We start from the raw sequence: 23,358 nt of genomic DNA, 5'->3' as shown, positions 1-23,358 counted from the left end.
TATCCCATAGTTCTGCACATGTTGCATTCCTAAAGCACGAGCTCATTAGAAAGCAACATATGAAAGGTTTTGCCTACACGATTCCTGCCTCTCTCTAGATACTTTAGAACAGAAAAAGTCACTCCACATTCAGTTTTTACTGATCATCACCATTAACAAAATCTTCACAGAAGTGATCTTATAACTCTTCCTCTAAAAACAAAAACAAAAACAAAAACAAACATTAAAAAACATCTTATCTTGACAGGCCAGAAATCTAAGTCATCCTGAACAAACACATTTTCTTCATTCATGTGTGTCCATGCCAAATTTCTCAATTCTATGCCTACCCTTTCCCACAAATACTGAGGGCATTGATGAAAGAGTGTAACCCAAGCTGACATGTGGACTGTTATACTGACTATTCCTACATTTGCTCATATGTGTTGAGAATCTGCAAAGTATTATTTTTTTCATTACTGTTAAATTATTATGTTTAAGATAAAAAAAGAGATATCATGCCTAAAGCTTCACAGGCAAAAAAATGTCCCAACCCATTTAATTTTTCTACAAATTCTTTAACTAAGAAGTAAACTAAGAAGTATAGAATATATAAATATATATATTATATATAAATAGAATATATAAATATATATGTAATATATAAATAGAATATATAAATATATATATGTACATATATATATATATAGAATACAGAAACATACATACAGACATATACATACACACACACATATATATGTACTTTCGTAATCTAATCACTTGGTGGAAAAATTGGAAATGGAAAAAGAAAAGAGAGCTTTCAGAGATTTGATAAAATAGTGCATTTACTCATCTGGGCCAGAACATTCACAAATATCAAGACTGATTTTATAAAAATTCTGGGGAAATTCATAAGAAATAAAAGTGGGAAGATGAAAAATTTAGAACACAAAGTATGACAAAAAAGTATGTTGAAAACTATCTTTACAAGTATTTGGAAAAATAAAATATTATTAGAAATTAAAAAAAAAAAAAGAAATTGAGCAGCAGGCAGCTTTCAGAAAAACCTGGAAACTTATATGAACTGATGTTGAGTTAAGTGAGCAGAACCAGGAGAATAGGATACATAGTAACAGCAATATTATGCAGATGATCAACTTTGATAGAATTTGCTCTTCTCAGCAATACAAGGATTAAGACAATTCAAAAAGACTCTTGATGGAAAATGCTATCCACATCCAGAGAAACAACTATGGTGTCTGAATGCAAATTGAAGCAAATTATTTTTACTTTTTTTTTTTCCTTTCTCATGGTTTATTCTTTTTGTTCTCATTCTTCTTTAAGTTGAATATGATTGTATACATATAATCTATATCAGACTGAATGCCACCTTGGGAAGGGGTGAAGGAATGGAGGGAGAAAATGGAAATCAAAATCTTATAAAAGTGATATCAAAAACTAATAATTTTTTTTTAAAGTAAAGTACAGGTGAAGGTTAGAGAAAGACAGGATTTTCATCACAGTAAAAAAGGCAAAAGAAAGTCAATTTTAGCTAATATTAACAATCCAAAGTGCTTTTGTGATGCCTTAAAGGAATATTGTTAGAGCCACTGAGATTAGTGATAAAGACATAATCCTAGAGATCAGCCTATGGGCTAAATGCTTCCATAATGTTCTCAACAGACCAACATCAATCAGTGGCTATATCTCAGTTTCTCTTTAGCTCAATTTCCAAGAGAAGAGGTTTTGAATGTCATTAGCAATTCTTTCCCATACCAAAGCACCTGTAACATGCACTCCTGGCAGTTACTATTACTAGTCTGTCCTAGGCCCAACAGAGTACCTTTGATCACTAACAATTCCCTTCTCTTGTTTTGTGGGAACCGCACATCTCATCAAGCTAAACTTTTAGCACCAGCTATAGTTCACTTGATCCATGAAATGACAGAGTGTTATGCCCAAGGAGGTACAAAGCAGCAGATCAGTAAACAGAAGTATAACAATGAGAACTAGGCTCAACAGTGGCCAAGTGTTCAACCCATTCATTAAAGTCATACTCAAGGAGATAATAAGCCAAAGAGGTTGGATGCCAATGAGGTAGGATGTCAACACTGAGGTGAGAAGTCAATAAGGTAAAACATTACAATTCTAGTTAACAATTAAATATCAGTGAGGTAGGTTGTCACAATTCTAGACCAATTCTAGTTCCTCACAATTCTCTATTGCATTTTTCACAATTCTAGAACAATTCTAGTTTCACAGGTGCACATAGTCAAAGTCATGTCCAGAAACAATGTCTCAATAACAATGGCAGGTGGGTGTGTTATTGTAAGGATGTGGTTCCCGCAAAACAAGAGAAGGGAATTGTAAGGATCCTTTAAATGGGCAGCCACAGCGCAACAAGAGACTGAGTGGCCCAGAAATAATCTCTGAAGACCCATGTATTCACTACCAAACTCCTTACCTCTCTGGGCTATCCATCTGCTTGGCTTGGCTAGGCTACCCCAGGCTAGGGAGCCAGGTTAAAGAGAGTGACTGCTGTCTGCAGTGGGCTTATAAAGGGCCTGTGAGGTCACACACACAGCCAACCAGCAAGAGAGTCACCCATTACGAAGCTATCTCAATATGGCCAGGATCCCACCCACAGGGCATAGCGAGAGATCTAAAACAGCTGTATGCAGGCAACATGAAGTGCTTAAGCAGATCACTGAAGGAAGCTAGGGATAGAGCGGAAATGAGGAAGGAGGGCATTCTAGGTAAAGGGAAAAAAATGGAAAATGGACTATTGTATATGAGTATGCAAGAAGGCCAGTTTTTAAGCTGAATACACAGTATAGGGAGAGTCAATTTTAACAAAGCCAGAAAAGTAGGTTGAAACCAAGTTGTTACAGGGTTCAATTCTGTAGAGTGAGTATAGATTTTATTTTTAAGTAATAATAGAAGAAAAACCCCCCGATATACTCACTTCAGCACATGCTTTTAAACAGGTCTTCTTAAAACCCAGCAGTTCCAACACTTCCTTCTTTGATGTATCTGCTTCATATGTTTTCTGTAGTATGTATCTTAAAGTAACAGAGAGTCCTGCTCGACAGAAATTGTCTGCTTTCTTCACTACCACAGGTAAAGAGCAGCTCTGGACTATTACTGGCAGCTCTTGCCTTGAGGTGATGTGAACTTCCAGATCCTGGGGAAGTACACTTTGTAAAAGAGCAATATCTGCACTCTCTTTACTGGAGACTAAAAAAACTCTGAATTCTTTGCAGTCACAATAAGACAACAGAAACAAGGTTACAGATGTATGTAGGGGGAAGATAAAATTTTCCATCCGATGAGAAAATTCCAAATATAAGTATTCTTCTCCAAAGTTTTTCCCATTGCCTTTCATTTTTCTTCCTGAACTAGATCATCTGAAAAGGAGATTAAAGAGTACATAAGCGTCAGGACACAAAAATGTAGGGGTAAAAATATCGATTTTTTTTTTTAAGCTTACTCCAAAAACAGATGGAAAGGAAATAATGGAACAGGCTTTTCTATTATCCTGCTAAGACCCAGATCTCCACATCATGCTCAAATAATCCTTCCCTTTCCCTAATTCCCCTTATATTCCCTTCTCCTATTAGAATGCAAGAACAGTAGGATGAAAGGGGTCAAAATGGTGGAGTAAAGTCATTATTTTTGCCCAGTTTTTCTAACACACCCCTCCATAACAATTTTAAAAGAGCATATCAAATCAAGCCAACAGAAAGTCAGACATTTTTCCAGTCCACAGCAATTTAAGATAGATAAAGAGGTCTGAGTATATATACTAGGGGTAGGGACTGGAGATCAGCCTGGTGCTTGTGTCACTGGCTACAGGCAATGAAACAGAATAACAGGAGCACTCAAGGACAGTAAAGAAACTGAATGCATGGTCAGGAAGAGATCTCAAAAGTCCTTTTACTAGCAATGAAAACAGGATCAGTGCCATTTGGCAGCTCTCTTGCCCATTATTCAGTTCTGAGTTGTAGTTCCAAGGTGGAAAGGAATACTCGCAGTCACAGGGGAACAGAGGCCCATCTGTGTAAGGACCAGAGTACATACCCGGAATAAAATGAATAGTGACCACACCACTCTACAGGTCATACCACTTTGGAAGCACCAAAACCTTACAGGTCCTCAGACTATAGAATCTCAGATCTATCATTTCCCCCTCCAGAGATGAACAGAACAGAACTAAAACATAAAATTCAATCAAGAAAAAGTTTGGAAAGTGAGTAGAGAAGAACCTGACCATAAAAAACTATAGTGACAAGGAAGTTCAAGACACATACTCAGAAGACATATACATATACATATACATATACATATACATATATATATATATATATATATATATATATATATATACATACATATATATATATGAAAATATCTTCAAGCAAAACCTCAAAGATAAAAAAAATGAATTTTGAACACAAATCCATATATGTATATATAACAAAGAGTAGTAGAGAAAAAATTGGGGAAAGAAATAAGAGCAATTCAAGAAAATTATGAAAAGAGAATTGATGACTTGTTAAAAGAGGCACCAAAAACTGAAGAAAATAATATTTTAAAAATTAGAAATGGTCACATGGAAATTAATGATTCCATGAGATATCAAGAAATAATAAAGCAAAGTCAAAAGGCTAAAAAAATAGCAAAATAAAAGCTTGCTTGCTTGCATTTACATTCCTACTGCTGAGAATAGTGCCTGGTACATAATAAATGCTTTATTTGCCCATTTATCCGTTCATTCATCCATCCAAGCTGTGGTAAAAGGTAAGTAAAAGATATTATAATTTCTTGACTTCTTTCACTCCAAAAGTTGAAATTTAGGCGAAAATGGGAGCAAAGGAAAGAATTTCTCCTAGAAGTATCCTGGCATTCCTCCTAAAGTGAGTTTTGATTAGCATTTTCCAAAGGAAACAATGGAAAAGATAAAAGGATGAGATAGTGGAAAGGCACCTATAAACATATCAATTACATATTAAAGAATCATCTTAGACAAGCTGTGGGAAATTCAACATTCTGTTGTCAATAATGGCATTCCTTGGAAGTGTTCTTATATTACTCTTGCTATGACCTTATAAATTCTGAGATGAGAATTCATTTTTATTATAGCACTTGTGAAGAGTAAGGGTACTGTGAATATTACCCTCATTCTGCAAATGAGAACCTTAAGTAGAATGGAATTTAAATTGTCTGAACATCCCTTAAGTTTCCATTTCACATAGGAGCCTTCCATTAAGCTATGCTGCACTACTGAATAGGGACTTCTCTAAAGCAAATAATATTTGAAATCTGCTGGACTTTTGATTATTAAACATGTGTAATATCCAAAAGGCAAAGATTCAAACTTTTCATAGCTGAATATTTGCATTCATGAATATATGCAACTTAATTTTTAAAAGCCATAAACCCATTAATCATCATAAAATAATGTCAATTAAAGGTCATTCCAGTATCCATCTTTTAATACTGTGGTCAGAAGTTATCAATTTATATTTAATTAACATAATCTTAAACCCTGAAACTAAGGATTGCTGCATTCTACCTTGCAAAATGCCCCTGGGAGCTAATTGATAAATCCCTCTGGGAGATAAATTTATATATATGTATATGTGTGTGCATATATGTATATGTGTGTGTGTGTGTGTGTGTGTGTGTGTGTGTAGCAAAATGTACAAACACACCCTGCTGTTCACTATAAGGTACTTAATGATGGTTGTACATTTAACTTTGGTAAAAAAAAAAATTTCTAGTGGCACTAAAATTTCTGATACTCCATTCATGATTAATCTTTGATGGTCAACTAATCTTAGAGTTCTAACTTTTAATGGATTTATTATTTCTAATTGCTGTCTTCTTACCACCATTTTTACTATTCCCTCTAAAACCTACATGCCATGGTTAAACTCCCCATTCCCACTCAAGTTCTTCCTTCTACACAGTTGATCACCTTTCTTTGTTCCTTGGCTTCCATGACTTCCTGGTTTATTCCCTGATGATGTTTGAATATTTCCTCATTGGTTCTTTTTTCTCCTTTTGCCCTCTAAGTGTGGTATCCTTCATGGTTGCCCTCTTTTTATCAATATAAACTCTTTGGGAAGTCATCTGTTGCCAAATTTAGCTAGCTAACTCATCTCTTGTAAGATCACCTCTAACTTCTTGCTCAATATTTTCATATTGAGCCTCATTAATTCTTCAAAATTCACCCATTGAAAAAGTGAATACCTCACCTTTGCCTTTAAATATAGTTCTCTTTCTCTGTTTCTCTATTTGTCAGCCATGTTTATAACCTTGAAGTTACCTCAAACTCATCACATATCACACATTCACCAAGATCTTTCTCTTTAGCCTCCAAGATATCTCTTGCATTTGGTTTCTTTACTCACAACTGCCCCTACCCTAATTCAGGTCTTCAATCTCCTGTTACCTGCTTCTACACTGTGCTAATACCTTATTGATATTATCTCATTTGATCCTCACACTAACTCTGAGAATCTCTCTTTATTCATATGTAAAATGATCAATCATATATCCAGCCCCCCATTAAAACAAGCCCACTTCTCATTATAATATTTATTCTCTCATTAATTGATAACCAATCAAAAAGTGCCAGGAACACCTATTCTTCCAAAGGTATATACGAGTCAAGAGGTTTTTAGTGTATAAGAGAAAACCAAATGACATCTTTGTATTATTTGATAATCAAAATTAATAAAAGTTATTATATCAGAACTTTATCTCCTGAACTTTTTATAAGTCCCAATATTTTCTTTGAAATTTAAAACAGTAAATTTTAAGTAATCTGAGATTTTCATCTAAAATTTTTTTAGTCACCCTCGCCCTAACTTACCTAAATTGGAATCTTGCAGGTTTAAGTTGGTAGCTTTTTATTTTAGAGTCTTCCAAGTATTTTTTTTTCCGGTGGTTTAAATTTACAAAATTTCCTCATTCAAAAAAGGAGGATTGTTCAAGGATAATCTTTAAGGTACAACAGCTAGAATGTTATTAAATTCCATGATATAGCTCAGGAAGTTTGTATAGAACAACTGAGAAGTACTTCATAAGGAATTATATAAACTGAAGTTCAATTCTAAAGGCCAAGACATGGATAAAAAGTTGTTAGTATTTAAACTGCTTCTTTGGAAAATTAAATTGAAATGAAAAATAAACTGTTTTCATGTAAACTTGATATAAAGAGAGAATCAGAAAAGGTTCTGTTGCCATGGAATCCAAATCCTCAAAGGTATTCCTGAACTCATAATTAACAGGGATCCAGAGGGTGGATATTGACATCCTTAAGGTATTTCAGCAGGGCCTGAATATGGCAGTCTACCATTTGAATGTAATTACTGAAGTTAGTATCCCAGCAGTAAACTTCTTAGATTACCTTTAATTTCTAAGTACAACACAAGGTGCTGAGTTCTATCCAAAAATAATTAAATAAAATAGTTAAATTCTTATTCTGTGTACAAATTATAAAGCAGGCAGAAAGCGCTGAATACCTATCTAAAGCAGCAGGAAGAATAATCCTTGGAACTTGACATGATTGACATTATTCACCTGAATCTGCTAGCTTTTTATGTTACAATAAAACACTGCCCTTTGGCTATTTGAAAGCTCATTGTTGATTATTTCAAGTCACAAAGGACAAAAGTTATAAGGAAAAAGCTTAAATGGAACACTGAAAAAGTGTTTTTAAATATATATTTTTAAAAAAACAGACTAATAGAAACACAACCAAAAATAATGTCAATAATTATTTAGCTGAATTTCTTATTCACATTGACTTCTTTAACTAATACTTTAAAACATAACTAAAATAGGAAAGTGTCTATTCAATTAAAAACAATTCTCAGTCAGAGGGAGTATTATGACTTCCCTACCAAGGATTAAAAAAAACAAAACAAAACAAAACAACAAAAAAGAAAAAACCCAGGCCAAGTCTTAATAGCAAATTTATTTACAAGACAAATTATAAATAGCTTATTTCTGTCAAGGCATAAACTTTCAAGATAGCCTGAAAAAATTAATCTATCCAATAAATGACAAAACTTGCACTTTTAAATTGTCATAAGAAATTGGCAGTCAACTTTTGCATTTTTTCCACAGGATGCTAATTCTTTCTAACTTGCATTTCCTATAAAATAATGACAAAGTTTTTCAAATCAATCTAATCAAAATTATCATTTGGCTGTAATCAATTGGCTGAAATGTTTGGGTTAGTCTAAAAATCTATGAATGCAAAAACGGTAATTTTTCCCTATTGGTATCTGGTATGCCCTTAGCATTAGGTGGCATACTCCAGGGGACCTAGGGAGCCTGTGACTCTGTGACAATAGATTTTGGCAACAAACTCCAAGGCCACCATGTCGTAGTAGAAGTCAGGAGAGAATACATGAACATTTCAATTATATTACTCTGACTTTGGGGGGGAAAGGGAGGTGGTCCTGGGTTAGAAATTTCAAACCTCTCTAAGAGGGACCCCAGCCTCCTATTCATAGTGGAAACTCCCAGAGAAGTAATCTCATTCAATTCAATAGGAGATCTTGGCCTGGGGCATGGTCAATGCCCTATATTGGATTGAAAATTAGTCCCTCAAATTGCTCCCTAGCTTAGGGCAGCAAAAAAACCCAATAAAATCAAACACTGTGTGCCCAGCCTTTCCAAAATAATCATAAGTTTTTTGTCTGCTAAAAAAAAAAAAAAAGCTCTCTTCTTAGTGTAATAAACCCACTTTGGCCATAAACTTCACCATTCATGTTTGCGAATTCTTTCATAAAAAATCTGCAACATTGACCAGGGGATTTCTCAACCCTCATTTTCACTTCAACAAGTATAGGGAACTTCCCTTCAGAAAAACTTCCTCTGTCATTGTGTCCTATTAGCCTGAGCTCCCTGAAAGCATTTTTTTTCATCATTTATCATTTGTTTATGCTCCAATGCTTAGTAGTGTTTTAATGCTTGCTGCTGACTGAAACCAACTAATAATAGTCATAGAGCAGGAATTCTCTTAGTCCATGAATCTGTTTTTAAAAAATATTCCGACAAGTTATATTTCAATATAATCAGTTTCTTTTGTCTTCCTGTTATTTTATTTCATAAATTTAAAAACATTGAGAAGAAATTCATTAAGTTTTACCACACTGCCAAAAGGATTCACGATACTGGCAAAATTGATCAAGAACATTTGTTTTAGGGAGCAGTAGCTTGGGATACTGAGCCTTGCTCAAGGTCATCCAACCAGTACATGTTCTAGCCAAGTCTGGTTAAGCCTTCCCAACACAGATATCACAGATAACACAGAATCACAGATAAGTCTTAAGAGATCTCCTACTCCAACCCCTTTCTTTTACAGATGAGGAAACTTAGGCCCTAAGGAACAAAGGTGAGATTTAACACTAAATTTCTTTAATACCAATTATATTTTCAACAAAGGGAATTTCAAGTATATTTCCAGTGGTGGGTGTTATCAGATTGGTTGCTGTTTTTTGTTCTCAAGTTGCCATAAAAATGACATCATTATGTTGAGGTTAAGTAGTGTGTCTGATTGTAGCAGTTCAGACCAATATAATCCTATGTTCTACTACAAGTAGGACACAAATGATCAGATTAATGAGTGAAGGTGAAAGGAGATTTGGGTGGCTAAGATTAGCTGTCACTTAGGCACTTCACTTCCTGACCACTTGCTTTTTTCCAACTCTTAGTTAAAATTCCAACTTCTACAAGAAGTTGATTCTTCCTTTTGCTGCTTATCTCCAATTTATGCCTCACATATAGTATTTACACATAGTTGTTGTATACTTTGGGATACTTTGGGAGTGGTCAAACTTAGCAGGGGACATTGGGCAAATCACTTCACTGCTGTGTCAGTTTTCCCAAGGGAATGATGCCGAAACCCAGGGTTGTTGTATCAAATGAAGTTAACTGTAAAGCACTTGGCACATACTAAGCAATATATTTTAGCTATCGTATTATTTATTATTACTTGCCACGTGTCTCTGAGCAAGTCACTTTACCTCTGATTCATCTTCCTCATCTGTAAAATGGGGATAAGACTGCATCTTCCAGAGTTGTTTGGAAGGCCAAATGAGAGAACTATAAAATACTTAACACAATGTTGGGCTACAAACACGTTTGCTGGCAAACCCACCTGTTGTCTGGCCAGTTTAATATTCCAAGAATTATGTACAGAAGGAAACTTACTATTTTATCAAGAGCCCCACCATCTCGTCCCTTATTTGCATGGCATTTGTATCCTAGGCAGCAGTAAGGGTCGGTGAAAACTATTTAAGTTGACCTCATTTCTATAACAGGACACACAGGCTCAACACTGACAACAGTGGGTACTTAGTAAGTGCTTATTGATGGTTGGTTTCAGTGGTCCCCACTGTAAGGAAAAGCAACGTTACTAAACAACCTCAAGTCTAGGACCGCTCCTGGGGTCCCTGGGGCTGAGATCCGCAGGTGAGTGACCGGGGGTAAGGGACACCCAAGCTGTCCGCGGGGAAAGCTCAGGGTACCTCCCCACCTCCGAACGCTCTGCCCCGCCCATAATTCACTTCTAGAAGCCTGGAGGTAAAGCGGAGCCCCCAGTACCTCCCAGCTCTTTATTTTCTTAACTACTCGCAAGGTGAGGGAACATGTACTCCTGTGCTGCTCCACCTTCACGCTCCCGGCTCCCGGCTCCCGCCCGCGTCTCCCCACCTCCGCTCCGGGAGGTCCTAGTTTGTTTCCCGACAAGCTCACCAGGCTGAGAATGGAAATCCTCTAAAAAGCCTCGGCCTTCAGCGATTCGTAAACCAGCGGACCGGAAGATAGAGGGCAGTCAGGGCGCCACATACGTCACTTCCTACAGTCGCACCGATGAAAATTTTCCCTCCCCTTTGTGTTCCTGGAACCTTAGTTTCTCCGTTTCGGGAGCCAGCCGGCTGGTGTGTGGGGCCCGACTCCAGAAGCAGACGCTGGGGTGGGACGGAGAAGCGGTCTAGGGAGTAAGCCTGTGCACAAGCGCACGCGGGCGAGTGGGGCCGGTGAGTCGGGGGTGGGGGGCGGGAAGGGGGGGGGAGAGGAGAGGGGCGGGGGCGCGGAGACTGCCGCGGCGGAGCCCGCGCGCCTGGAATGGAGGTGTTAAGAGCGGAAGCTAACCCTCCCTCCCCGGCCTCCGCGGGCTACTCGGTCTTGCGCTAACCTCTGCCCCTACCAAAACAAGTGAGCCTGTCAGTGCAGAGGTACCTGGCCCTGGCCAAACCGTTTTATTTTTCCCTGCCTCGTTTTCCTCCTCTGTAAAATAGACATAACACTATCATTTTCCAGTTACTAGAGTCAAATTAGGTAACCCATGAAAAATGCTTTTACACCTTGAAACGCTCATATTGTAAATGACAGTAACAGTGTAGATGATGATGGGTAGAAGCAGGCGGCTTTAATGGAGAGATTTCTGTATTCTCAGTGGAAAGAATTCCAGAGACCTGGGGTCAGCGTGAACACACCCTGGCTCCTTTGCCTTGTTTCCCTGCCCTAGACCAGTAATGTCACATTCATAGAACCAGGGGTAACAAAAGTGGACTTAAGGATCCTGTAGGAAGAAACCCACCCATTAACACAGATGTGATGGTTTAAGAGGCCAAATGATGTGATTTAGGAGAGCAATTCCTGACAGCAAATGTCGGGATTTGGTCACGGGAAGAATTCACAGTGGCCATTCTCCTTGACAAAAGTTAGGTTTACTTAGGAGAAGAGGTTACATAAAAATGGAAGCGATACAGTAGGCCCCAGGAGTGGTACATATGAAAAAAAGCCGGGAGAGCATATAGTTTAGCCAATACAGGGATTTTAACAATTAATGATGGAAAAGATGAGTTCCCTAGTGGGATTCAGAGTTTACCAGGAGAAAGGGAACACGCCACGATTTTGGAGTATCCTCTTATCTGGCAGGCTGAATAGTAAAAGAGATTTAGCACCTTTTTAGAGTGAATTAGGTATAAAAAGAAAGACACAATAAGGCTTGTTGGGGATTGAGAGGAGAAATATGGCAGGGTGAAGGGATGAGAAAGATACCATGAGTCAGAATAGATTTATAGAGGAAATTTAACTTTAGGGGCTTGAAATAACTGATATTTCTAACTGGACATAGCAAGGAGAAGCTGCCCATGACTTTCACAGAAGGTGGGATTTAGGAGGCTCAACTGACCTCCATCAGTGCCCCTCCCTGCCTGTTCCAGGGAGCAGTTCTATCAATACTTCTTCTGTCAACAGCACCCACTTACCTATCCTCTACCTTACCACTTCTTAGCTTCTCAAGATGACAGCCACATAGCTTTAAAACTGACATTTACCTAAGAGATCTCTACTGCATCTTACTCAGAAGGTCATCTCTTAAACATAAAGAAAATGCATTTAAGTACAATCATTTCTGTTTGTCCACAAATCCTGAGGGGTTTCCCCTCCCTAATTGATTGGGTTTTTTTGGACCAGGTGAAAAAGGCCATTTCTCTGCTGCATTTCTTACTTAGCCTTAATAACTGAATGGGCATTGTTTTAGTCAGACTGGAACCATAGCTTAAAAAGGTCAAGCCCTGCATCCAGGGCTTTCTTCAGTCATCCAGATCTACATTTTGCTTTTGGATCCAAATGTAATCATTTGGAGAATGAGGCAGGTGACCTCGCTCAAGCCCTTTCTCACTTAAATATAATTCACTTGTATGTCATGGTATCACCTCTGGATGGGACTGATTGGATGAAGATTTCTTAGGGTGAGACTAAGTCACATGATCCCTATTCCCAGATCTTGAATGGTGGTCTCTAAAGGTCAGACTCACAGAATCTGATGTGACCCACAGGAAGTCAACAACATTGGTCAAGAATGATTATGTCATTTTAATCTATCCAATGAAAAGGCTTCAGTCTTTGCTTTTTAAATCTTGGTCAAGCCTGAAGCTAAAGTGGGTTCCAGGAACACATGGCAGGAGTTGGGATGGCTTCCAGGTGTGTGTCTGGGCCTTTCCTTGCAGGGACTAAATAAATGCTTTCTCTTTTGTACCTGAAGATGTCTCTGATTAGCTAATTTGGGAAAGGGGGTCTAGCACCATCCCACACACCTTTGTGATGTCACAACAAAATTCAGTAAAATTGGCCATCTGCTTCCAAAGTAGCAAGATACAGATCTGGACAACTGTAAATGGCTCTGGATGCAGTGGGAGACCTTAGCCTTTTTAAGCTAAGGTTTTTAAGGTCTTTAAGTAGTTTGATTGAGGCAAAGAATGACCTCTTTTACCCAGTCAAAAAAAAAAAAAAAAGCAATCTTGAGAAAACTCTGAATTTCTGGTCTAAACTGAAACAATTGCTATTTACATTCACTCTTAGTCTGTCTGGGCCCAAACAAGGACCAGGCTTGGCCAGGAACCTGGCCAATGATTTTCTTCTCTCCCTCTCTTTCTCCCTTCCTTTTTTCTTTTCTCTCCTTCCCTTCATCTCTCCTGTGTTTAGAACCAGCTCCAGTCTTCCTGATCTATATTTTGCCACTGAACCCAGAGGGCTCTGAAGGAAAAAGTGAGGCTGTGACTTTGCATAGCCTTGCCTCAATTAATCCAGCTCACTTGTATGTCATGGAGTCTCCTCCCTAATGTTGTGATCCTCTGAAAACAAAGAACAAACATTAACAAAAACTTCATCTGTGAAGTATAGGGATTGTAGAAGACCTCCGAGCATCATCCTGAGAATGTCACCCAGTCTTTATGAGCAGTTTTGAGGTTTTAGCAAAATAAGCTCATGGGGAATGAACATAGCAGTTCTTCATCTGTAATACTTGAGGCTATTGGCCAGAAGGAGAATGTTGGATTTTTTTTTTTTTCCTCTACTGTCAGACAGAAAGGTGATACAGAAAGATTATAGTGATAAATGCCTACTTTATGGGCATATTCATAAAAGTATAACTAATTCAGCTATGAAAGAGACCATATAATGATTCAAGACAATTCCACAGAACTTATGATGAAAAATGCTATTCACCTCCAGAGAGAGAACTGATTATCTCTGAGTGCAGACTGAAGCTTACTTTTTAAAATTCCTTTATTTTTCTTGCATCTGTGTGTATGTTTTCTTTTGAATTGTAGCTAATGTGGAAATATATTTTCCTTAACTTCTTATGTATAATTGATATATTGCTTGCCTTCTCAAGGGTGGGTGGGAGAAAAGTGGGAGGGCAGAGAATTTGGAAGACAGATTTTTAAAAATAAATAATAAAAATTTAAAAACATGTTATTGGAAAATACTTAATGAAATATATAAAATACATTAAAAAATAATATTGTACCTAAATCTGTAGACTTATCAAGTGTATGTGAAAAACATTGTGTTTGGAGCTGGGAATATAAAACTGAAATCTCTGCCCTCAGGGAGCTTGCATTAAATTAGCTAGGCATGACATATAAAGAAACAAGGAAATAAATACATGATGATTTGAGCAGAAAGAGCTTTAGCACTGAAGAGCATCTGGAAAGACTTCCCCTAAAAATTGGCATCAGGTCTTAGGTTTGAAGAATTCTAAGAGATGTTGATATGAGTGTGGGAAGGGAATGCTAAACTTAGGATATGTACAAGTTGGACATTTACTGATTTGGTTATCACAGGCAAGTATCAGTTTTCTCTTGTAAAATGGATCATCTAAGATTTGGTTTTTATTATCTCTTCAATTTCCATAAGATCAAGTGACTATATGATTATATGATTACTGAGGTTTTTCACCATGAGATTATTACTACTTTACTGGGTCTTTGTGAGGAAAGGACTTTGTAAATGTTAATATTCTGCCCACTTGTGAGCTATTATTATTCTCCTCCATTCTCCATTTCATAATATTGTCATTCATAGAATTCTTTTGAAAAAGCACTTAAATTTGATCAGTGAAGTATCTGTAACAGTGTTTCAGCCTTTAAAAGTTCTTATGAGTCCCCTTCTCTTTACTTCAATTGTGAATCCACCTTTCTTTTGGCCTCTTTTTCTTTTCCCTAGATTATTATAGTAAGGGCCTCTTAATTGATCTTATCTCCAGTCTATCCCTTCCCTCCCCCCAATCTATCCTGGATTTTGCCACCTAATCTAATGTACTGCTCTAATAATGTCATTTATTTTCTTTAAAACCCTTTGTAGTCTCATTGTTTACCAAAGTAACTATAAATTCTTAATCCTTGAAATCAAGCCCTCCAGTTCATTAGGCACTTAGCTCTGCTTTATGGTATATTCCCTTTTGTGGGTTCTGCTAAGTAACTTAGTCCATGTCTTTCCCCTTATTGTTTTTAAGTCTTTAAAAAAAATTAATGATAGCCTTTTATTTTCAAAATATATGCAAAAATAATTTTCAACATTCACCCTTGGGAAACTTTGTGTTCCAAATTTTTCTCCCTCTCTTTCCCTCATCTCTGTCCTACACAGCAAACAATCCAAAATAGGTTAATTCTTCTGAACACATGGAGTTAAACAGATCTCTCTATCAGTGCCTTCTGCCTGCTTGCCTCAGGGATCAGTTATTTAATTTCTCTCTTGGTCCCAACACACTATTCAGGATCTCATCATTTTCTTATAGAACAATAATATTCCATTATATTCATATACCATAACTTATTCCTCCATTCCCCAGCTCAATGATACCCACTCAATTTCCAGTTCCTTGCCATTGCAAAAGGGGCTGCTGCAAACATTTTTGCACATGTGGGTCCTTTTTCCTTTTTTATGATCTCTTTGGGATACAGACCTACCAGACACATTGCTGGATCAATGAGTATGCACAATTTGATAATACTTTGGGCATAGTTTCAAAATGCTCTCCAGAATGGTTGAATTAGTTCTCACAATTCCATCAGTAATATATTGATGTCCCAGTTTTCCCACATCCCCTCTAACATTTATTGTTATACTTTCCTGTTATCTTAACAAATCTGAGAGGTATGTAGTGATACCTCAGGGTTGTCTTAATTTTAATTTCTCTAATCAATAGTGATTTAGAGCATTTTTTCTTGATGATTAGAAATGGCTTTAATTTCTGTCTGAAAATTACCAGTTCATATCCTTTTGTTGAAGTATGAGAATTGAGGGTTAAGAGATCCCCAGACAGCAATGGAATCCCCTTTGGCCAGTCACAGGTTTTGAGAAAGAATTTGCATTCTCCGATGAATATAGGTGAGGGGTTTGTGGCAAGAATGGACTTATTTGCTCTAAGAAAACAGCTTTCTTAGTGGTAAAAATCCTGCTAGGATAATTTTTGCAAAGGTTTGTCAAAGATGAGTTTACACTGAGAAGAACCTATTTCTCAGTGGGCTTTTTAAATTAGGAAATAGCAGTGATGGATTGACAGGCTTTCGTTTTTTATTGGATTTGTTCTGGCCCTGAGCTGGGGAGCAGTTTGGGAGACTAAATCTTCAATAGAGGGTGGTGATTATGCCTCAAGCCAAGAACTCCAATTGAATGAGATTACTTATCTGGGAGTTTCCCTTATGAACAGAATGGTATGCCCCTCCCAGAGGCCAGGAGGGTTCAAGACCCCAAATCGCCCTTCCTCTAAAGATTCTTTTCTGACCCTTTGCCTCCAAATATTAAAGGGGACACAGTTTATATCACTTTGATCATTTATCCATTGGAGAATGACTTGTTATAAATTTGAATCAGTTCTCTATATATTTTAGAAATGAGGTCTTTATCAGAGCTCTTGGATGCAAAATTTTTTTTCCCAATTTTCTGCTTCCCTTGGTTGCATTGGTTTTGTTTGCACAAAACATTTTTAATTTAATATAATCCTAACTATCCATCTTGTATTGCATAATGTTCTCTAATTCTTCTTTGTCCATAAATGTCTTCCTTCTCCACAAATCTGAGAGGTAGACTAGCCCTTGTTCTACTAATTTGCTTATAATATTACCTTTTATTTCTAAATTATGAACCATCTTTCCTCTTATTAATTGCTAAATCTTCTTTTTGAAAATTAGCCTGTTGGCCTGATAATTGTGGAAATATATGTAAAAGAATTGCACTTAACATATATTGGATAACTTGACATCTAGAGCTAGGTGGGGGGAAGGGAAGGAAAAAATTTGGAACACAAGGTGTTTTGCAGGAGTGAATGTTGAAAATTATCCATGTGTATATTTTGAAAATAAAAAGCTTTCATTTAAAAAAAAAAAGAAGAAAAAGAAAATTAGGCAGTTTTCAGCAGGTTTTGCCTCTTGATTTGGAGATGATCTAATACTCCAAATTATTTTATTATCATTTCTGATTTTTTCTTTCCTAGTTTGTTCTACCTACCTAGGTAAGTTTAAAAAAATTTACTATTGAGTTTCCTTGTACAGGTCACCAAAATGATGGGGTATCGAGTGATACCCCAAAATATATAGGGATTATGAACCAGTGTCATGAGTCATCTCAAAAGAATTTGTAGGCTTAGACATCTTCCAAATCAAGGGGCAAAAATTTTATTCCTCTGTTTCAAATGGGCTAAATCTTTAAAGGTTTTTTTCCCCTCCCTGAGGCAATTGGGGTTAAGTGAGTTGCTCAGGGTCACACAGCTAGGACGTGTTAAGTGTCTGAGGTGAGATTTGAACTCAGATCTAGCTGTCCCTTTAAAGGGTTTTTAGTAAAGAAAGGGGTTTTTATCAATTGACCAGGGGAAGACTAGCTCCTCCTGGCAGTAACCAGGAGGAAGATGCCTTTAAGGGGGAAGACATCACTTAGGTGGGATTACATTAGTAACTGGCAGATTAAATTTGTAGGTATATGAATTTTTTTTTCTTGATCAGTACTCAAGCTCATTTAAAATTTTGGAATGCTGTTTTATTACTATTATTTTCTTTCACATCATTATTTTTTTCTATAATTTATTCTTTGAGCCACTTTGGTTGCTAAGTGGAGAAGTGATTGAATAGGAGAGTCACTATAGGTTGGGGAAGTCAGGATTGGATTTAGTTTTTTCAAATTTTTGCTCTTAGTTTAGTTTCTTTTAAGATAAAAAACTTAGTGTAACTGTTGAAAACACTCTAAAGTATTCTATTGTAGAAATTAATTAGCAGTCATTTTTTTCCTTCTGAAACTTTAAAATAAGCAACAATAATAGATAGTTTCTTTTAAACTTAGAGGGGGAAAAAATATTTCCACACTTAACTTTAATATGTCAGATTCAACCAAAAGCAAGTTTATAGAAGAAATCCATAATATTTTGAAAATAAACTTATCTTAGATCACAGAGTGCCTTATTTTTTGTAATCATTGTCATTATTCTTTTTTGAAAACTCTTTGAGTTTTTCTATAAGAAACTTAGCATTATGATAAATCCAATGGCGTTTACATAATTTTGATTTGATCTCTTTCCTGAAATTAGTTTTAATTTTAAATAGGAATATGAGACATAATAAACACAGAACTGATAAAATCAGGCCCTGAGGAGGATTTTCTAGGGTGCATGAGATTGAGAGAAAAAGGATAAAAAAGTGCATAGAATGCATGTTAGCCAACAACCATAGTTTCTATCTATGGCCAAGCATTTAAAGGACTCCCTAATCATGGCTCAGCTACTGCTTTTTTTTTTTTTTTTTTTTTTTTTTTTTTTTTTTTTTTTTTTTTTTTAATAAGGTGTGACTTCATTATAATGTGAGATAGTGAGAAAAGGGGGAATAGTAGTAATAGGTAGGCAGTAGGGTAGCTGCTGTGTATCAAGATACTGGGCTAAGCACTTTGTGAGTATTATCTCATTTAATCTTCCAAACTACCATTGGATGTTATATTATTATATGATTATTCTTTTATTATTGAGGAAACTAGGGGAAACAAGGGTTAAGTGACTTGCCCTGTATCACACAAATAATGTCTGAGATCAGATTTGAACTCAGATGTTCCTTACTCCAAACCCAGCTATTTCTTCACTGTGGCATCTAGCTATCTGTGAGTATTCCTTTCACTCTTTGTATCATTGATTTTCTAATGGAAATCATTAGAGAAACAAAACTTATGATAAGGAATTTTGTTTCAACAAGTCAGGGCTTTAAGATGAATAAAATCTATATCAAGAATAACTATATTTGTTATTTGAATTTTGTATTTTTAAAAGCAGATTTGCCTCTTAAATATGTTTGACTTATGGTGATAATAGAATTAATGTGTATTCACCAAGCATAGGCAAAACCAATACTGTATGGCAGAGAAATGCAAATCTAGCACTAAGATATTGTCACAGATTAGTAAGAGTTGACAGTAAAATACTTTTTTTCGTGTTGTTTTTTCTTATTTAGTAATTGCAATGGCAGCTACTGTGAACTTGGAACTTGATCCTATTTTTTTGAAAGCATTGGGCTTCTTACACTCAAAGAGTAAGGATTCTGCTGAAAAACTAAAAGCTCTGTTGGATGAATCTTTGGCAAGAGGCATAGATTCAAATTACCGTCCATCACAGAAGGTATGTACATGAGTTAAATAACTAGAGGGATTTTGTACAATGGAGGTAAAGACAGAGGTAAATAGAGTAAAAGCTATTCTTTTGCTAACATGGTTTTTTTTACACAGCATGAAGAAATTAGCTCTCATTTTCTTCTCTTTACATTTAAACCTAACTTGAATTGTTAGACAAATTTAAAAGGTAAAAAAAATCCCATCATTCTCATATTAAATGTAAATGAGAAAAGCTCTCATTAACCTAACTTTTGCAATTTTATTTATTAGCTTGTCTGACCAAAAAAAAGTTGATTATTTTTTCCCCCTCTGAATATAAGAACAATATTATTTTCTTTTTTTTTTTTTTTTTTTTTTTTTTTTGTCTTCCTTACTCCTAAAGGCCTTAGTCTATGGAATTAAAGAATTAAACAGAATGAAAGGAAAAGAATTTTGTTTGATAATAAAAAGGGCTAGATTTAAGGAAAGATTGCCAGCATGTTAAGACCTAAAGGACCCCAGATACCCCACTATACCCCACTAGAACTTCAGAAGAAATAATGGTACAGAAAACCAAAGAGAAATAGTTATAATCCAATATGTCCAGTTTATTTAGAAATGGATTACTAGAATCCTGTGGATGATGTGAACAGAAATCAACCCAGGGAGGCAAGAGATATGGCCAGATCAATGAATAATACTTAAGCAAGAGAGCCCCCAGAACAGGCAGCCCACACAAAACTGCAGCTATAACCACAACAGAAGCTAGAACTCTGGAAGCAAAGCACTTGGGGTCTTTTCAGGAACATAAGCCACAGTGTGTGTTTGGGGCCTTATGAGCAAAAGGCAGAGCCAACTCTTGATTCCGAACTGTACAAGAGTAAGGATATAGAAGGAGTCACAGCTATAACCTATTGGAGACTGACAAAACCCTGGAATTCTTGAAGAATACAAGGCCTCCTCAGTAAGGAGCAAACAAAGCCTACTCACTCTACCCAAAAGTATGGGATGGAACAGAGTTGGGCCTAGTTAAAAAAACACAATCCAGAAGTTGAAAGTGGAAATATGAGCAAGTGGAGGAAAATGACAGAGGGAAGAAATATTGTGTGAATAGAGAAAACCAGGAGGTAAAGCCAGAAGAGATTAACACTACAACAAAATCAGATAGAGCCTCAGAGAAAAATATTGCTCTGTCCACAGACCTGCAAAAATGATATGACATAAAATGCAATATTAAAGGAGATAACAGCCAGGGAGGAAAGAACAACAAGGAAAATACATAGCTACAGTTAGTGGCAAATCTTATCCAGGAAATGAACTTACTAAAAATTAAAATGGTCCAAACAGAAAGCCCTGATTCCTTGAGTGAGTAAGAAATATTTCAGATGAAATCAAAAAATTAAAAAACAGAAAAGAATGTTAAAAAAATATAATACCAAAAAACACCAATCTAAATAACAGGTCTTGAGAGAGAATCTAAGAATCATTAGGCTACTTGAAAATTGTGACTAAAGCATAAAAGCCTAAATTCCATAGTTCAAGACAAAATGAAAATAAAAATAATATACCAATTATCTCCTGAAACTCCAAAATGAAAAATCGCAGGAGTGTAATAGCTGAAATACAGAGCTTCCAGTTCATCAAAAAAGTACTTGAGACAGCCAAAAAGAAAGCATTCAGGTACTAATGAGGCATATTTGGTCTTAGGAAAAATTTAGCAGACGCCATTTTTTAAAAAGCAAGACGAATATGGAAAACACTATTAGAAAAGGAAAAATAGAAAAGTTTACAATCCAAAATAACATATATAGTAAAGCTGAATAATATAGTAATATAATATCTAACATTCACATAGTACTTTCAGATTTCAAGTGCTTGACAAATATTTCATTTGATATTCATAACAACCTTGGATGGCAGACGCCATTATTATCCCCGTTTTTATAGATAAAGAAACTAAGGTAGATAGATTGTGTCTTGTTCAAGCTCACACAGCTAGTAAGTGTCTGAATTGAGATTTGAACTCAAATTATCCTGACTCCATGTCTTGTGCTTTGTGTACCATACTCTGCCTCAGTATAATCTTACAAGAGAAGAATATGGATCTTTAATATATTGGAAGATTACTAAACATTCCTCATAAGAAAGACCAGAATTGAGTAGAAATTTTGAAATGCAAACATAGGAGACAAGAAAAATATAGAAAGATAAATACATTTGCTCAAGTGGAGGAAATTATATGGTGCTGAAATATTTATATTGTAAAAAGAGGAGAAGAAAGGAGAATCCATTCCTTGTGTCCTATAGGTCATAAATTGAATGAGACATTTGGGAGTCAAGAGGAAATGATTATGTTTTTGTTTCTATTTTACTCTTTTGATGTGAAGGGGAAAGAAATGGGAGGGAAAGGAATTGAATATGTATAGAAGAAATCTTAATCTCTCAGAGTAAAAGTACAAGTGATGAGGGAAATGAGAATTCCATGTACTATAATCTGAACTGGAAACAGTTCAGGAGACAAATATGTAAATTCATATGTGCGTTTATGCGCACACACACAAACACACCATTCTGTGGAAATATATAGGGAAATAAACAGGAACAGGGAGAAGGGATAGGTAAGGAAGCAGTTAAACACAAAACTCATTGTAGAAAGTTAAAGAGTGTGAAGGAACTATTAAATAAAAGAAAAAAGTTGAAACCTGTAATTGCAGATAGGGCAAAGGGAAGAGAAGAGGAATAAAGGAAAAATATCACTTTAATTATAGATCACTAATGTTAAACAAACTTTGTTCTGCTATGGCCTTTGTAAATAGAGGGGCAGAGAAAGAGAAAAAAAGGTTAAGCTAAAGATTGAATGAATTTAAAAATAATTATTAATCATTATGTGCAAATCTCAATGCTGAGTGCTAGGAACCTAGAGAGGGGAAAAAAAGACAATCCTTGCTCTTAATGAGAAGTCATATAAAAGGAGTCAGCTGCATATCATGAAAAGGTTCTCTGGGTCCTTAGGATGTCATGGCAAAAGAGACACAATGCATCTTTATAATATTTCTACTTGCAAGGGATGTCATTTAGAAGTGAGAACTTTATTCATCCTGTGTTCTGTAATTGTGGCTGCTTATGAGGTGTGGCTATAAGCACACAGAGAAACAGTTGTTAGATCATAGCTGCACAGGGCTTTCTTCCCAAGGCAATGGCCGTAAGGCCTAAGATGCAAGCAAAACTAGTAGTTTGTGGATTAAGACCAATGCAATGACTTTTGTAATCATAAGCCTATCAGCAACTGGTAGTGGTAAGGAAATGGTTCTTCTCTTTGGTAATTGCTCAGCTAAATTGGATTACCTACAGGGTCTGATTTTGAAATGGGGCTGGTGGTTAAAGAGAAAATTGCTATTTTCAAAGTTTTTGTGTTCAAATCATGGACTATCCCTATCAGTTTCTAAGAGGAGGTGAAGTAAGGGTGATTTCACTTGCCTAGCATATACTTTTTCCTGTTCTCTTTTAGGATAAGAATCACAATTAATATGTGAGAGTGACAGTGAACATGAATGAAATGAATTCATCCACCAAACAAAAGAGGATAGCAGAGGAAAGTAGAATCTAATACATGGTTTACAAAAAGCACACTAGAAAAAAAAAAAGATTCACACTGAGTTAAGAGGTTGGATCAAAATCTATTATGCTTCAGCTGAATGCACAAAAGCAGATATAACAGTTGTGTTTTTAGATAAAAAGAGACAAGATAGAAGAAACAGAGACTCTAAGTCCCCATAGATATCAATAATGTCACACCATATACCGTAGGATACTTAAAGGACAAGTTAATTGGATTTCAGGGAAAAATAGTGAAACTATGTTAGTTGGGGGCTTTAGTATATTCCTTTGTATCTAGACAAGTCAAATTAAAAAATCAAAACAGTTTTTTTGTTTGTTTTTTTAATT

At 36.1% G+C, this 23,358-nt stretch overlaps 2 protein-coding genes across 7 annotated transcripts in view; one reads left to right on the top strand and one right to left on the bottom strand.

Annotated features, from left to right (window-relative positions):
* Positions 1–10,876, bottom strand: part of GSTCD (glutathione S-transferase C-terminal domain containing) — a 168,406-nt gene extending 157,530 nt beyond the window's left edge. For 3 of the 5 annotated variants that reach the window (XM_074273908.1, XM_074273911.1, XM_074273912.1), the window contains exons 1-2: positions 10,756–10,876; positions 2,945–3,386 (exon numbers count right to left, since the gene is read on the bottom strand). In XM_074273908.1, coding sequence (XP_074130009.1) covers positions 2,945–3,364 — 420 coding nt within the window. In that variant the 5' untranslated portion in view covers positions 3,365–3,386; positions 10,756–10,876. Of the gene's footprint in view, positions 1–2,944; positions 3,387–6,859; positions 6,880–10,159; positions 10,397–10,605 lie in introns of those variants that run through there. The other 2 variants (XM_074273909.1, XM_074273910.1) reach the window with 2 other exon arrangements.
* Positions 10,567–23,358, top strand: part of INTS12 (integrator complex subunit 12) — a 45,006-nt gene continuing 32,214 nt past the window's right edge. Inside the window, exons 1-2 of one of the 2 annotated variants that reach the window (XM_074273913.1) lie at positions 10,567–11,039; positions 19,278–19,441. In XM_074273913.1, the coding sequence (XP_074130014.1) occupies positions 19,286–19,441 (156 nt within the window). In that variant the 5' untranslated portion in view covers positions 10,567–11,039; positions 19,278–19,285. Of the gene's footprint in view, positions 11,040–18,560; positions 18,640–19,240; positions 19,442–23,358 lie in introns of those variants that run through there. The other variant, XM_074273914.1, reaches the window with a different exon arrangement.

Source organism: Sminthopsis crassicaudata, chromosome 6, assembly GCF_048593235.1.
Source record: "Sminthopsis crassicaudata isolate SCR6 chromosome 6, ASM4859323v1, whole genome shotgun sequence".
Taxonomy (NCBI): Eukaryota; Metazoa; Chordata; class Mammalia; order Dasyuromorphia; family Dasyuridae; genus Sminthopsis; species Sminthopsis crassicaudata.
Note: the sequence above shows the minus strand (reverse complement) of the source record. Positions and strands in the feature narration are given on the sequence as shown.